The 14,472-nt window shown below is 47.7% G+C and overlaps 4 protein-coding genes across 4 annotated transcripts; 2 read left to right on the forward strand and 2 right to left on the reverse strand.

Moving 5' to 3' along the window:
* Positions 1-182: 182 nt before the first annotated feature.
* On the reverse strand, positions 183-1,469 carry N7519_003327 (class I SAM-dependent methyltransferase; the record flags this gene model as incomplete). The annotated part of the gene is made up of 5 exons (XM_057290105.1): positions 183-889; positions 946-1,107; positions 1,167-1,246; positions 1,322-1,341; positions 1,452-1,469. 5 exons carry the CDS (start codon positions 1,467-1,469, stop codon positions 183-185), a joined length of 987 nt encoding a protein of 328 aa, XP_057151307.1.
* A 4,965-nt stretch (positions 1,470-6,434) lies between these two features.
* On the forward strand, positions 6,435-9,422 carry N7519_003328 (uncharacterized protein; the record flags this gene model as incomplete). The annotated part of the gene is given in 6 exon segments (XM_057290106.1): positions 6,435-6,544; positions 6,589-7,000; positions 7,054-7,257; positions 7,311-7,668; positions 7,718-8,498; positions 8,513-9,422. 6 exon segments carry the CDS (start codon positions 6,435-6,437, stop codon positions 9,420-9,422), a joined length of 2,775 nt encoding a protein of 924 aa, XP_057151308.1.
* Positions 9,423-9,973: 551 nt separating this feature from the next.
* On the reverse strand, positions 9,974-11,320 carry N7519_003329 (Gfo/Idh/MocA family protein; the record flags this gene model as incomplete). The annotated part of the gene is made up of 3 exons (XM_057290107.1): positions 9,974-10,962; positions 11,015-11,148; positions 11,205-11,320. The coding sequence occupies 3 exons, from the start codon at positions 11,318-11,320 to the stop codon at positions 9,974-9,976; spliced, it is 1,239 nt and encodes a 412-aa protein (XP_057151309.1).
* Positions 11,321-12,348: 1,028 nt separating this feature from the next.
* Positions 12,349-14,334, forward strand: N7519_003330 (uncharacterized protein; the record flags this gene model as incomplete). The annotated part of the gene is made up of 1 exon (XM_057290108.1): positions 12,349-14,334. One exon carries the CDS (start codon positions 12,349-12,351, stop codon positions 14,332-14,334), a length of 1,986 nt encoding a protein of 661 aa, XP_057151310.1.
* Positions 14,335-14,472: the final 138 nt, after the last annotated feature.

Genomic DNA, 14,472 nt, shown 5'->3' on the forward strand with positions numbered 1-14,472 from the left:
TGGATTTATATAGAAGGCAGAAGGAAATTGGAATCATAAACACAACGCCAATGCAATGCATGCAAAATTTTGCCCACCAATGGTATCACATGCTAATCATCTCGGAGAGGACATAATGGAACGGTGTGGTAAAACGAAAGACAGGTCAGGACGACCTCGGGAGCAAGCGAGGGAACAGGAACTCAGGAAGCAGCTTTACCTTCACTGGGAAGAGGCTTCCGCCCCGTCACCACATAAAAGTCCATATAAGCATGGACACTTCGGTCCTGTATACTCTTCCTCACATCGACGAGAAAGACTTCAATTTCAGGTTTCGACCACCCAAGGGCAAGAAAGGGCTTATATGACCACCCAGACAAAGCATCAAGCCAGTTGTGCTCACTCCAAGTGCCGATGGTCTTTAACTTCTCATCCTCCGGCCAGGGATTCGTGGGGATTTTGAAGAGTCGTTGTTCAACGTCGACGAATCCTATCTCTCTCATCCACTGTGCAATCCGGTGCGCGATCCGGAATTGTCTTGGTGGGTCGGCATCCCGACTCGATCGTACGTTAAGGTCTACCCAATCATGTATGGCGAATGCGCTGTATCCGCCGTCTTGGTTTTCGGGAGGCATGGTCCCATCGTCGCATTTCGGTTTCGGGTCGAGCTCGTGACATTCAATGTATGCCCCCGGCTTGAGGTGTTCGAATGCCTGTCGTAGTAGACGTTTGAATGATGGCATGGCCCCGGTCAAGTGGCCGATGTGAATGAAATCAAAATAATTCTTCTTCCATAGCCACTCTTCTTCGGTGGCATCATCGATCAGGAAATGGACGTTTGGCGGAACTTCGGTTGGCTGCACCGGGGACAGATCCGTCCCTATTATTTCGGTGTTTGGAAACAAGGCCGCTGCAAGACAAGTTGTGGTTAGACAGGAATTTCAGGGCTGGGACAGGTGATCATACACATCTCTATGGGCCATATCCCTGAGCCGGTACCAATATCAAGAATATGTTTTGGGTCTTGAAGGGGAACATGGAATAGCTTTCCATCCATCGTCACTTTGAACATGTGATGTTGCATGTCTAGGCGTTCTAGCTCCTGTTCATCATTGGGGTATATATAAGCTAAACAATGAATTAGCCATGCTGTGCAAGATCTCATAGAGCCGGGTTCACAAACATACCTCCCTCGTGGTACCGGTGATAGGTTCTTCCATTCTCAACAGGGTAATCGGTTACACTGGCAGTCAATGACTGTGTATCACTGTTATGATATGGTCAGACATGCCAGTTTTTCATTTGGTAAGGCAAGAAGAGGTGAGAAGGGCGGAGGTAGTACCACTGGTCAGCATGAGGTGCCTGCATAATTTTACGTTAGCAAGAAAACCGATAGTAAAATAGCCACCAGAATATCAATAGCCGTAGAGTATTGACATTGGGACCATATTCTATAAGAGAAACAAACTCACCGGACGTCTAGCACCCATGTTCACCTCGATCTCATCCAGCAGGGATCAATAGTGGCAAGTATCAGAGCGCTCTGCGGGACGGCGGATGGGCTATTCCTTGGTGAAGTGGAATCAGGAATTAATCTGATACTCCATTCCACGTCCCAGTATAAAGACAGAAAGACTCAGACTGACGCAAACCCAGACATTATTGAAAAGAGAAAGAGGGGAAGAGCCCGACAGCTTGGGTTAAGTTATAATCTGGCAGGGCGGGAGGACAATCCCGACAACTATAATTCAGCGTAAGATCGACATTCGAAATCGAAAAACAAAAAGCAAAAGCAAAAGCAAAAGCAAACCCCGGTAAGTGGAGCTCTACAAGAATGGTAAAGTAGAGTAAAGAGTATGAAAGAGTAATGGAAGATGCCCAGGCGCTTTAGGCGTGAAATCAATTAAAGCGGAAATAATACCCTTGTAAGTTCCCTGTTTTCGGGGGGGGGGGGAAAGGTTTAGTTTTCTAGTGGAATTGATTGGACCAAATTAATATGTAATTATCAATTTTTTACTTCGTTCTTTTTCCTTTTCAGCTTTTTTCGCTTTGGCTTTTTCTTTTCCTTTTTTGGATATTCAAAATACTATTCGGAAATTCACACAAAATATTAACTAATTTCCTTTCCATTCAGAAGGGAAAATCATGAAGACCAATACATTTTTCGGCTGCACGATGTTCCAAGTTGGGCTGTTGGATTGATAGAAGGACTCTTTTTCCGACAATCCTCCGGCTCCCTGACGTGGGACCCCGGATGGTACCTAGAGATACATGTTCTCCCAGACATTTAACCCAGGGCACATTATCTCGATCCTCGCGATCGAGGGCTCCTGGCCTTGTTGAGGTCGATCGACCAATAGAGGTTGGTCCCATCTAGCTGGGAATATGCAACCCGCTCAGCCACGGGCCGCCTTCAACCTTTCTGCTGGGATTTTTCCCTTTAAATTCAGCCCGATCAGCAGAAATCATTTCCAAGAACACCTGTGCAGAATCCTGCAGGGTCATCCTAGAAATAGTAATGGAAATTATTCCCCGAGGTTATATGATTTCTTTATCTTCCATACATATGAAGGATCCAAATCAAAATCAAAAGTAAAAGTTCTGCTGATAATAATGGGTCCTAGACTGGAAACTCTCGGCCCCGTACGGAGTCAAGACGTGGAGCTGTTGGGATTTTCCCTTTCCTCTCTCAAAATGAATTTCATATAATCCGTAACAGTCACGGGTACTCCGTACCCATACAGTGCCCACGCCAAGGCCTATCAATGCGCATACAGCATACTCCGTATTCGGTTTTAACTCGAATATCAAAGTGTTGGGAAAAATCCCGGAAGATTTACGAAGTCCCGTATAATGCTCGAAGTTTCCTTTGTTCTTTTTTCTCTCCTGATGCGTGACGACTCGGATCCGTACTGTAATTAGGTCTGGCGGTGGGAAAGAAAGGAGATGATCTGTCAGAATTAGCGTCACTCGGGGCGCTCTCAAAGCCTGGACTTTCTCTTATTTCCCCAAATTGGCTCCGAAAGGAGGGGCACAGGGGATCTAAGTGCATCACGGAACATGCACAATAGTTTCCGGTACTCTGGGTCTTCATAGTGATTTCGATCTTTTATTTTTATTTATTGTTCAATTTGGTTCGTCTGGAGTACCCAAGAGTTTTCATCCCGAGCTTCTAGACCTAAGACTCTTCTATCAGTTCTCTCGTGCAGATGTCGATCAAACAAAGGCGGTTGATTATAGTTAGCGTAGAGCATATCTTGGAGACGGAAATTACAAAGGAACCCAGGTGTATCCCCTAATTTCATGTCTCCAACCCTACACGAAAACAACTACAAAGCTACAAATGTATTAACCTTCTGTACTTGAGTACTCCGAATCAACAAATATTCAAATGTTATCTTATATATTATTATTTGATGCGACAGAAAGAGGGGGGTGGGGGAGGGGAAAGCATAACGCGTCAACAATGGGTCAGTAGTGCAACCTTGCAGATAGAATCCCAAGCACAGCACCCCTGCAGCCGTCCCAAAAATAATTCTTTCGCTGCCATGGTGTCGGGTTTCCATGCAAAGGGAACCTCCCGGAAATTTATTGGAATTGAAATTCACCCGGACCCGGCGACTGGGAAAGTTGGTTCGGGTTCCATCGTGTCGGTAACGCCGGCCCCAGAGCCAATTTCCAAGGTGTCAAGTTGGGTCCTGCACATGCACATATTTATTTTGATGGGCTTTTCAATCGGTTTTGTGGGGGCTAATTGCCTGTGTATGTTAACGTAGATTTTTTGGGTGTTAAATTATGTCTCTCTGATGCTACATAAGTAACGACTGTAGATGCGTGTTTCGTTGAACCACAACCCATGAACTGCTAGCCTTGGAAGTCGGAACTCCGTAGCGGAGCAGCTCGGTAGTGGAGACAGCCCTTAGTTATTTCCAAGGTTCTCCTTTTGAGGTCGTTGTTTTAGTCGCTAGACTTCAAGTGTACTCCACTATAAGCGGGTCTTGTACGGAGTATTTACCATGGTTTCTTTTATGTGGGGAGAGAGATAGGGCATTAGAAATTACCTACAACATACAGGGTTTGTTAAACAAATTTACCTAGGTAAGTGTTCAACCGAATAAATCCGAGTACATAGGCCCAAGTCGGTGTTACGTGATATGCCAAGGCTCTGACAATCAGATAATGGCCTATCGGGTCCGAGTCCAAGACGAGAAACAACGTACTCACTTTACTATGCTCACTGTGTTACTCCGTATGTATCTAGTATCGAGTGGGCAGAGCTGTATATCGGAAACTTCAGCTGGCCAATATGTATTAGACTCGGGGAAGAAGGAAGAGCAAGTGTCAGGCGTTCTAAGCAAATGTATGCAACGGAAATCACCCTGGGCTGCACCTTGCTCCCGCCTTCGGTAGGATGCCAACTACATGCACATGGAAGTATGTTTTTAGCTCCATTCTTGACAACTCATCTACTTCTAAAATAGCCAAAGTCTATTGGAGGTGGTTTTGAGTCAAGTAAGACATACGGCCTGGAATCCTTGCCTACGTGCATATCGGCCCATTGCCCGTCTTGGGTCTTTCGCTAAACGTATTTGATACTACGTGTCATGCATATGGAACGGCTTGCTGGCGAAAAGGTTAGACCGCTTGAGTATTTTCGCATATAATTATCCCCCACAAATGATACCACTAGGTTTTATTGGCTGCGGATGAGATAGACATGTCTATTCGCAAGAATTATCACTTTGCAGGGCGACGTTTTCAGCAGCTCGGGGGCTGCACTAAGGATGCACGATGATACAAATACGAGCCTAAACAGAAGAAATGAAGAAAAAAGAAACTTCCCTTTGCCATATCCTTTTACTTCAGATGTTGGTAAATAAAACTCAATCAATCAACCATTAAACCCTGTTGTGAATGTAGGTGCGGGGTGTAATATTCACAGGAATGATCGGCTAGAGAGATCCACATATGTTGTCGTTCAATTCATGGTCTCGGCGAAAACCCGCAGCACGTTCTCACCTTTATACGGAGTACTCCGTAGAGGGGAACAATATTTTCAAAGGGACCCATCGCTTAAGCAAAGTTAAAAATATTTGGAATTGGAACTGCAAATCATTTGCTAAAATCTGAATACGACTGGCTCGAGGTGGAGGAAGCCAGACGCCCAATCGGCACGGCTCAGGACTAAAAGGTGTGAGCACCACACAACTGTCAGACGCGAGCGAAATGTAGATCATGCACGTCTACGCCGGATTTCTCTGGAGAGGAAAATCATCCAATAACACCCCGGTCATCCACCAATGAGGAGTTAGTGTCAAAATGTTGAACCTAGTATTATCCTTGTCGACATTCCTTTTAGGGCTTGGCCCCATTCAGAAAACTCCTCTACAACATTTGTAGGTCTCGCTCTAGAAGGGCCTTTGTTCGCTCTCTAGGACAACCTAACTGGTCAATCAGCAGACGACTTATCTCCACTGACGTGAGTTTTATTGGCTGGAACGTGTCCGTCCTATAGAATCCATGCAACTCTGCGAGGGAGAAAACAAAGAATGGCTGGGGCATGCGTTGGACGTAGTATGCTGATTGTGATGTAACTATACCATGGAAATTATCCGTACTTCGTATATGCATGTCGCTTTGCTTAATGTTCTGATCCCTGTATCCTTTTTACTTTCTCGGAATGTGCAAATCTTCTAGAAGACGACGTATTTATAGACGACACATATAGGCATATGATCCTTCTATTATGTATTCTAAGGTGATTGGTTGACTGAGAATCACTGTCCAACTACCTAAGTCTTCCCTCCATATCCTAAGCAAGGTATCATCTTCTTTGGGCTCGTCTTTTTTCAGCGCGGGATTAGGTTGGCTTATCTGCTTTTCAGGCTTAGTTTTGTGTCGTTCGCGAAAGTCAGTTTTTCGAGTTGCGGTCAAAGAAAGACAACGGAGGACATCTTCAAGTAGATATATATATCAGCATTCTCCCGTGCTCTTCGTCTTTAACCACGAAATATAAGTAAGACTTCAACAAAATTATACGTGCTTAGCCCAATGCCTGGAATAACAATGATATAAATGAATAGACCATTTAAATCGGTTAATATATACATGTCGGATAGAACGCAATCAGCTTACTTCCCAATCGGGTTATATTGATATCGGGGCGGATAAATCAAAATCCGGCATGACGCACCTTGTGATCTCGAAGGACTCGAGACGCAGTGCATCAACGAAGCTTTGGCGAGGACATATCTTGATTCTGCATATATCATCTCGAAGAAATAGTGAAAATTTGCATCTTTTCTTCCTTGATGTTTCGTCTCATTAGTTTTGTGAGGGGGGGCGGGGTACTAAAGCGCCATTTCGAGTGCTGACGCGTGACGCGTAGAGCCTCATCGGACAAAAAAACCTGGGAATCCGCCGCACGATTTTGCCTTCTATCAGTTTGACTTGCAATGGTGCGGCAAATACCAGCTCGCTCCGCCAGGAGCCGGGTGACGCCTGTCCGTCAACCTAAGCGTCAGAGACAGACAGATGATCATACTCCAGATGTCTATCAGGAACTGTTGGAGGAGGCTGAAGCCAGAGATCCCGAGCAATTTGCTTCAGACAGACCGATAAAGAGGCGCAAGGCTGGGGTTATGAAAGCTATCCTGTGGGATTAGAGGCTTCGGAACAAACACATCAGGGCGCAGAAGCAAGCAAACATAGCACCCAACCAGTGCAAACTGTCTACGATTCATCGACATCAGATGAATCAGACGTTGACTGGGAAGATGTTGAACTACAGCAACCGCCGCAGTCTTTGTTGAATAAACAATTTACTTCTCAAGGCGACGACGAGATGCTCCAGATCACACTAGAGCAAGAACCCGAGAAGCACAAAAAGGCAGTCCAAAGAAGGAAGCCCTTAAATGGAGCCGAGAGAAAAATCAGATTGGATGTGCACAAATGTCACGTTCTTTGCCTTCTTGGCCACGTTCAGTTGCGCAACATGTGGTGTAATGATGAGGAATTACAGGTGAGCGTTGGCCCGCTTGGGTATATTGATTGGGGGGCTTAACAGAATTATAGGAATACTTAAAGAAGACACTGTCTAGGAAAGTAGTCGCCCTTCTGCATCCAGATGAGGATAAACCACATTATAACAGATCCACAACATTCATGGACGGTCTCAACCAGGCTGGAGATGCCTTCGCACGCAGATTCCGGGTTACCAAACCAGGAATGAAACGGGCTCACTGGGCGGAAAATGAATCGCAGTTGAAGCAGAAATTGGTATTCTTCACAGGTTTTTCTGCCAACAATTATTCACTGACACGGATAAATAGGAGTCAATCATGTCCAACCCTGAAGTCTTTTTGTCTAAAGGGGATTTTCGAACCCAAGCAAAGACAATGGAAGGTTCCCGGGACTTCGGGGCCCAGCTATTCTGTGCGCTATTGCGGTCTGTAGCCGTAGAGGCGAGACTCGTTTGTTCACTGCAACCGTTGCCATTTTCTGGCACTGTGAAAGACATGACGCCTTCTAAACCAAAGAATCAATATATTGTGATATCCTCAGACGATCCTGGATCCTCAACAGATGAACGCAGCAAGAGCGAAAAGTCACCTGCTGCTTCAAGACCTCGACGGATTGGACAGCCTAAATTCACCCCCTCGCGTCCCCCTCAACCAAAATTCCACTCAGGTATGTGATTCCCAGTGACTGTTAGTCTACGCCTAACTAACACCCACAGGTCCAATTCCGACACCGCGAGACTCGTCATTTCCGGTGTTTTGGGTGGAAGCTTTCAACGAAGCTGCACAGAAATGGGTTCCAATTGACCCTGTCGTAACAAAATCCCTTGCTAAACCTTCGAAATTTGAACCACCCGCGAGCGATTCGCTGAATTCGATGAGTTACGTGGTTGCTTTTGAGGATGACGCCTCTGCAAGAGATGTCACTCGCCGCTATGTAAAAGCATTCAATGCAAAGACGCGGAAACTCCGCGTGGAAACGACGCGGAATGGCGAGGAGTGGTGGAATAAGGCACTAAAGGCCTATGAAAAACCCTTCTTCGAGGATCGGGATGAGGCAGAGATTAGTGAACTAACATCCAAATCAGCAGCTGAGCCCATGCCACGCAATATCCAGGACTTCAAGGACCATCCCGTCTATGCGCTTGAGCGACACGTCCGTCGCAATGAAGTGATCTATCCCAAACGCGTCATTGGGCACGTGGGGTTGGGAAAAAGCACAGCACGGAGTGAGACATCAGAACCCGTTTACCGTCGATCTGACGTGCATATTGTGAGAAGTTCCGATAAATGGTATCGCCTTGGGCGGGATGTCAGAGTTGGCGAACAGCCTCTCAAGCGTGTTGCTGCAAGCCGAAATAAGGGCGGAGGCTTCAGTGATGACGAAGATGAAAACGAGCCCCAAGAGACTACCCTATACGCCGAGTTCCAGACAGATATCTACGTTCCACCACCGGTGGTTCAGGAAGAATCCCGAAGAACGCATATGGAAACCTCGATGTCTATGTGCCCAGTATGGTTCCGCCTGGCGGAGTTCACATCAAGCGCCCGGAGGCTGCTCGAGCTGCTCGTATCCTTGGCATTGACTATGCCGACGCAGTTACTGGGTTTGACTTTAGAGGCCGTCGTGGCACGGCTGTGCTCGGGGGGATTGTTATTGCCATCGAGTACCAGGAGGCGCTCGAGGAAGTTTTGCGAGGTCTCGAAGATGAGAGGCGGAATGCCGCACTGGAGGCAAGAACCGCGGAGGCTCTGCGGCTTTGGCGCCTCTTTTTGATGAAGCTTAGGATTGCAGAAAGGGTCAAGGAATATGCTGGCGATGACGAGGAACAACAGCTCGAAGATATCGAAGACGAAATGGACGCTGAGGATGCTGGGGGTGGTTTCTTTCCTGAACCAGACCAACCATCCAATAGCCCGCCTCCAAGATCTCTGGGAAAGGGCAAAATAGTGCATGATCAGCACGATCCCGAAGGCTACACAGAAAATGAAATGGAACCATCATTGGGCGAGGAGGGTTATACCCTTGGAGGGGGATTTATACCCGATGATCATGATCCAGCTTCGAACTCGGCGGAGCCTTCAAAGCCTGCACCTTTGACCTTCAACCGGACATCGATTCCTGAGAGTATCGCCAGGAACAAAGCTGCAAAAACGCCTCGCTACTCACTGGTGGTTGTGCCAAATCACGAATTGAACCCGACCTCCGTACCTCAAGTCCTCGCAGGATCATCGGACAAAGTTCCTATCGCAGTAGATTCATCCACAGGCTCCAAATCCGCAAGCGTGGTTACTATCTCCCGGCCACCGTCACCAGTGCCCATCTATGGTTCTGACAGTGAGATCGAGAAGGGATCTTTGCTTTCTGAGGATCCCGAGGATGAGGATGCAATTCCCGAATGGCTGATGTCTGATGAGGACTAATTTTTGATAATCAGATCCGTTGTATGTTACCTATGTATGTTGGACATAAATTATCCTAGGAATGAGGCTACATGGAAGCATGTACTCAACGGCAATCTCATGAACCGTCAGGTCTATCGAGGAATGAGTTAGACCAGAGATGAGTGGGTGCCAGGGGCTAATGTCCTGGCGTTGTTTACTTCTTTCTTTAGGGACGGGCAAGGCTCCCGCCGATATATAGCTTATTCTTCCCTCTCTTGCCGCTCGTTGCTGCACTTCGTGTACATCACGAGGCTGTCTTCCCCAGTTAGCGACGGGCCAGGCTTTGTCTCTTCTTTCAATATCTTTGAGGCTGATTCGCGTTAAGAACGATATACGATACAGTACGAGATATTTTAATTTAAATATACATATGAAGCTCGGTGAAAACAAAGTGTGAGCGGAGAACGAAATGGTAAAGCCTGGATAAAACAGATGGGCAACCAAGATCATCTACTCCGGAATAGCAGCGAGGAAGAAGAAGATCCTATAGGAATAAAAGGACAGCCAAAGTTGTGACTTTCGGCTGCCGATTATTTGAACGAACTGGTAGGCCGTGGACCGAGACCACTCTTTTCGTAGGCCATATCCAGCATCTTCATCTGGGCAATCGAGTCCCTTCTATCAACCCAGTGTTGGGTTTTCCGGCCCTTGATGCGGTTGACAAACTGCTCCAATTGGTGTCGGTAAGATATCCAGTAAGATTCACCGGGCAGGTCCGCAAAATCACCACCTGCTTCCTTGAAGGTGTATGCTTTCCGGTATGTTTTCTCCTCCCACTTCCGGATCACGTTGCCTGTACTCTGGTCACGAATCTCATAGACATCCTTGATATCAATTCGATGCCAGTAGAGCCCATGTATAAAGCTATGGAGGGTCAACTCGCGCTTTTGAGCCTTGAGCTGTGATTCAGGGAGGCTCTTGTCTTCCACGATGATCTCCTTGTTGGTCACTGTGACATGTGATGGGGTCCAGCACGTGGGTCCCCTTAGAGTACTCGAGGCCTCACCAATTCCACCGTTTGGGAAGCGAAACTGGGCTCGGAAATCATAGTCGCATTTGTCGTGGATCCCATCGGTGTAGGCGTGCACCTCACAGTCCAGACACTCCTCAGGCTCAGAGTCGAAGAAAAGCCTCAGCGCAGCCAAATTGTAGGTTCCCATGGCCATAATACTGCCACCGGACAGCTCGTAGTTGAAGTGGCTATCGTCCTTGCTGGTTAGCCACCAGGGGATCATGGAGACGGCGTTTATGTGGACGACATTCGCCGGGTCGATCAAAGAGCGGAAGTATGACCAGGCCGGAAAGAAGCGACTGTGAAAAGCCTCCAGGAGGACGGGCCCATTGGGTTGAGAAAGCTCAGGCAGGTTGAAGAGAATCTCCGCCTCCGTGGAGTTTGACACAGAGGGCTTCTCAAGTAGAACATGCTTGCCAGCGCGAATGGCCCGGACTGCCCATTCATAATGGAGGGAGTTTGGAAGGGGAATGAAGACACAGTCAATGCTGGGGTCATTTATAATATCTAGTCATATCAGTAAGTAGTTGATCTGGGTTTGCCGTTGGCGACAGTTTACCCTCGTATGAGTCTCTGACTTCGGGAATGCCGTGCGACTTAGCAAAAGCCTCCGCCCTCTTACGGTCGCGAGCTGACATCGCCTGGATAATGACTTCTGAATGGGATTTGGCTGGAGTAATTAAAGCAAGTTGCCTAGTTTTATATATCATGTCAACGGGTTAAGCTTCTGACATATATATTCCACATACGCGATGCCGGCAGCTCCCAAAATGCCAAATTTAAGAGCATCTTCCACTTTAGCAGGTTGCTGCGGCGGAATGAAAGCCTGGTAAATCCGACCAACCATGGATACCAAAGATGCCATGATGCTGCTTGATACCCCAGCCAGTACGTCAGTCAATGTTGCAGCAGATGATACCTTCATCAACTCACCTTGTACAATCAGATCAAGAAGGTATAGAGAGAAAGAGGGGGTGCTTATATGTGTGAGAGAAAGTATGCGAAGAGAACTTTCCCAGACAGGAATGGAAATATTGCGGCCTATCTGCCAGTTGTCTCAGTCAATAACCGGTCTGTGCTCCCAATGGGAACTAGCTTTACTCCCAACTAGGTGATGTTGCAGTTGAGATACAAACCTTGGAAGGATTTGCAATGTACTTTATATATGCATCCTCTACTCCGTACAAAAGTCAAATAATGTTTTAACCCGGGAAATACCCGATTCATTAAGCCGCACCCGAATCGGGGGCTGGAGGCCGAACCACTGCTTCCTCCCTTGCCCCACGAGGCGCGCAACCTGATATTCGGCATCATCAACATGCACTATCTGAATGTCCTAGGAGTCAATATCTATGCTCATCGGAAGCGGAGGGACCCGGCAGAGCAAGGAGTGGCTGTATGGTACAACGCGCCTAGGCAATACAAGGCTTATGAGCATGCAATTCGACATTATAGGTCCTTGTTACTCTAGCAAGCTTCCTGGAAGGATCTCACGGACTAGTGTAGCATTCTATGGCAGCCTCTTTCAACAGCCCGGCCGGGCTAGCTCAATCGGTAGAGCGTAAGACTCTTAATCTTAAGGCTGCGGGTTCGACCCCCGCGTTCGGCTATTCCTAAAACAAAACTTGAGATTTCTTTTTTTGCTTTTGTTTTGCTTTTTTTTTTTCCCCAATTCGAGGATCAGACAGTCCAGATCGGAATAATTGCATTGTGCTTTTTGTTGTAATTATTGGACTTCATTGTTGAAGACATGGGGTGGAAACTATAATGCACGAACCAAGTCGATATTAGCGACGCGTCGACGCGAATCGCCTCAGGCACCTCTCCCCTAACGTCATATCTTTTACATTTAGGCCCCAGTCCGATGTTTTGACTTGAACCATTGCTGTTGCGATGAAAGAACTGCATGAATCTAGAAGCCTGCCAGATACTCCTCGAAATCAGTTCCGCACCCCAAGAAGACCAAGTTCACGAGATCTCCCAACACCTGCCACGAAAAGCATCACCGCGCGGAGTCGATCACCACAGTCGTCGACATCGGCAAGCGCCCGCAAGCGAACATCGCTGTCACGAGTTCAGTCGACTCTCACGCAGATTGACTTTGTGACACAGCCCACACCTTCGAATGATGACCAGCTTACCTATATCGACGAACCCAATCGTCGCGACGATACCCGAGACACAACTGAACGGCTCAATGTAGATGATGGGTCGGACAAGGATTCGGACTACCTCCCCGCTCCAACAGTTCGGTCAGCTCGTATCTCGAAATTCAAGATGAGCGAACGAGCGCGTGTTTCGGAGGACCGCCCGCAGAAGCGGAGGAGCTCTGCAATCACCGATCGAGATATATACCGAAGTCACGGGCCACGAAAGAGTGAGAACCCAAGGGCGAGTGTTCGTCCTAGGGGCGGGCGAAAATCTCTGGAGAAGTCAGCGGGAAAGCGGGACAAGACGTTAACTCAGATGGACTTTGTACGACGTTACATTACCATCGATGACGATGACGACGACGTGAACATGGGATATATCCAGCCGACACCGCAGAAGAAGGGCATAAAAGATGAACAGACAGAGCACACGCCCAAGGTGGAACAATCACAGCCTACCAAGCGTCCGACCTCCACCAAACGAAAGCACAGATCTCTGGAAGAAGAGCTGGATTTGTCTACCGGGGAACCTATATCTCAACATCAGGAAGCTCAAGAGTCAAATCCCAGAAGCGGAGATGAAGGCACGCGGCCACCTGCAGCTCCTGTTACACCGCGGAAGCTTCAGACGCGCGAGATACCTTCTTCACAGACGCCCGAAAGCCCTGGTCTCGCTATTATAACCTCATCTCAATTTCGCAGCGCTACTCGCTCTCCTTCAAAACGGAAACCCTTAAACCCCACGAATAATCCCATGCGACCTATCAAAGAAGAACCCCCGGAGGTTCGGCGAGTGGTCGAGGACTCACAAGACCCTGGAGGCGAATCTTTACCACGGCCACCAACATTTGATTCTCCAAGCAACTATAACAATTTCATCCATCCTGATCCAACTACTACTGAGGAATTCCCTTCCTCTGCACCCCCGACAGCGTCAACTTCCCAGGAATACCCCACTGAAGCAAATGTGTACTCGACAAGCGGACCCACCAGGAGGGAGAGGACTGTCGTGTATGAAACGGATGCGGACTCAGAATATGGGGACTTCGAGGACAACCTCAATGGAGGTTCCGTGACACCATCTCCTAAAAAACCACACCGAGCAATTGGTCGACAGGACGTGTCACATGCGACCCAACCTAGCCCAGAGTCACCCAAGGATGATTCCCAAGAACTTCCTCTACCCGCTGCGCAATCGAGCCCAGGACTGAATGATGCCCCTCCATCCGAAGGTCCAATGTCTGATGCCTCGATATGCTATCAGAGAATGCACGCAGCTACACAATTCCCGCACGAGCCAATCCCAACACTGAATACGCAGAAGATGTCTGAGCTTTTCCCTAACGGAGGCAGTAGCCAGTACACAAATTTGGAGGCATGGAGGCCTTCTGTCCGAAAACCGGCACTGGGGCCATTTTCGCAGACACAAACACAGAGCCAGGAAGGCGACAAAGAGTCTACTGAAATGGTTCCCGAGTCGTCGCCCATCCGGGAAAAAGAACGTGGAATTGAGTCAGGCGATAATTCGTTCCAACGACCTCGTGTTCCTGACTCAGTGGTCCAAGTTGAGTCCTCGCAGGCGGTGGATCGAGATCCTCAATGGCAGGGCCGAGTCCTTTCTCGGAGCCAGCTTCTCACATCGAGCGTCATGGAGAGCATTCCTCTCCCGAACTTTTGGATGGGGAGTCAGGATAGTGTAGGAGAGCCTTATAGCTTACCTGAAGGATGACATTGCTTCCGAGGTCACCGTTCAATAGATTACGATTTATGAATACCAAAGATATTATTAAATATGATTATTATATAAAATTATCTTGGATTTACTGAGCACTGTTTAAACGGTGTGCATGTCGTAGTTAGTTTTGAG

The sequence above is a fragment of the Penicillium mononematosum genome, assembly GCF_028829835.1.
Source record: "Penicillium mononematosum strain IBT 11891 chromosome Unknown utg000002l:1.0-8112719.0:1.0-8118358.0, whole genome shotgun sequence".
NCBI classification, from domain to species: domain Eukaryota; kingdom Fungi; phylum Ascomycota; class Eurotiomycetes; order Eurotiales; family Aspergillaceae; genus Penicillium; species Penicillium mononematosum.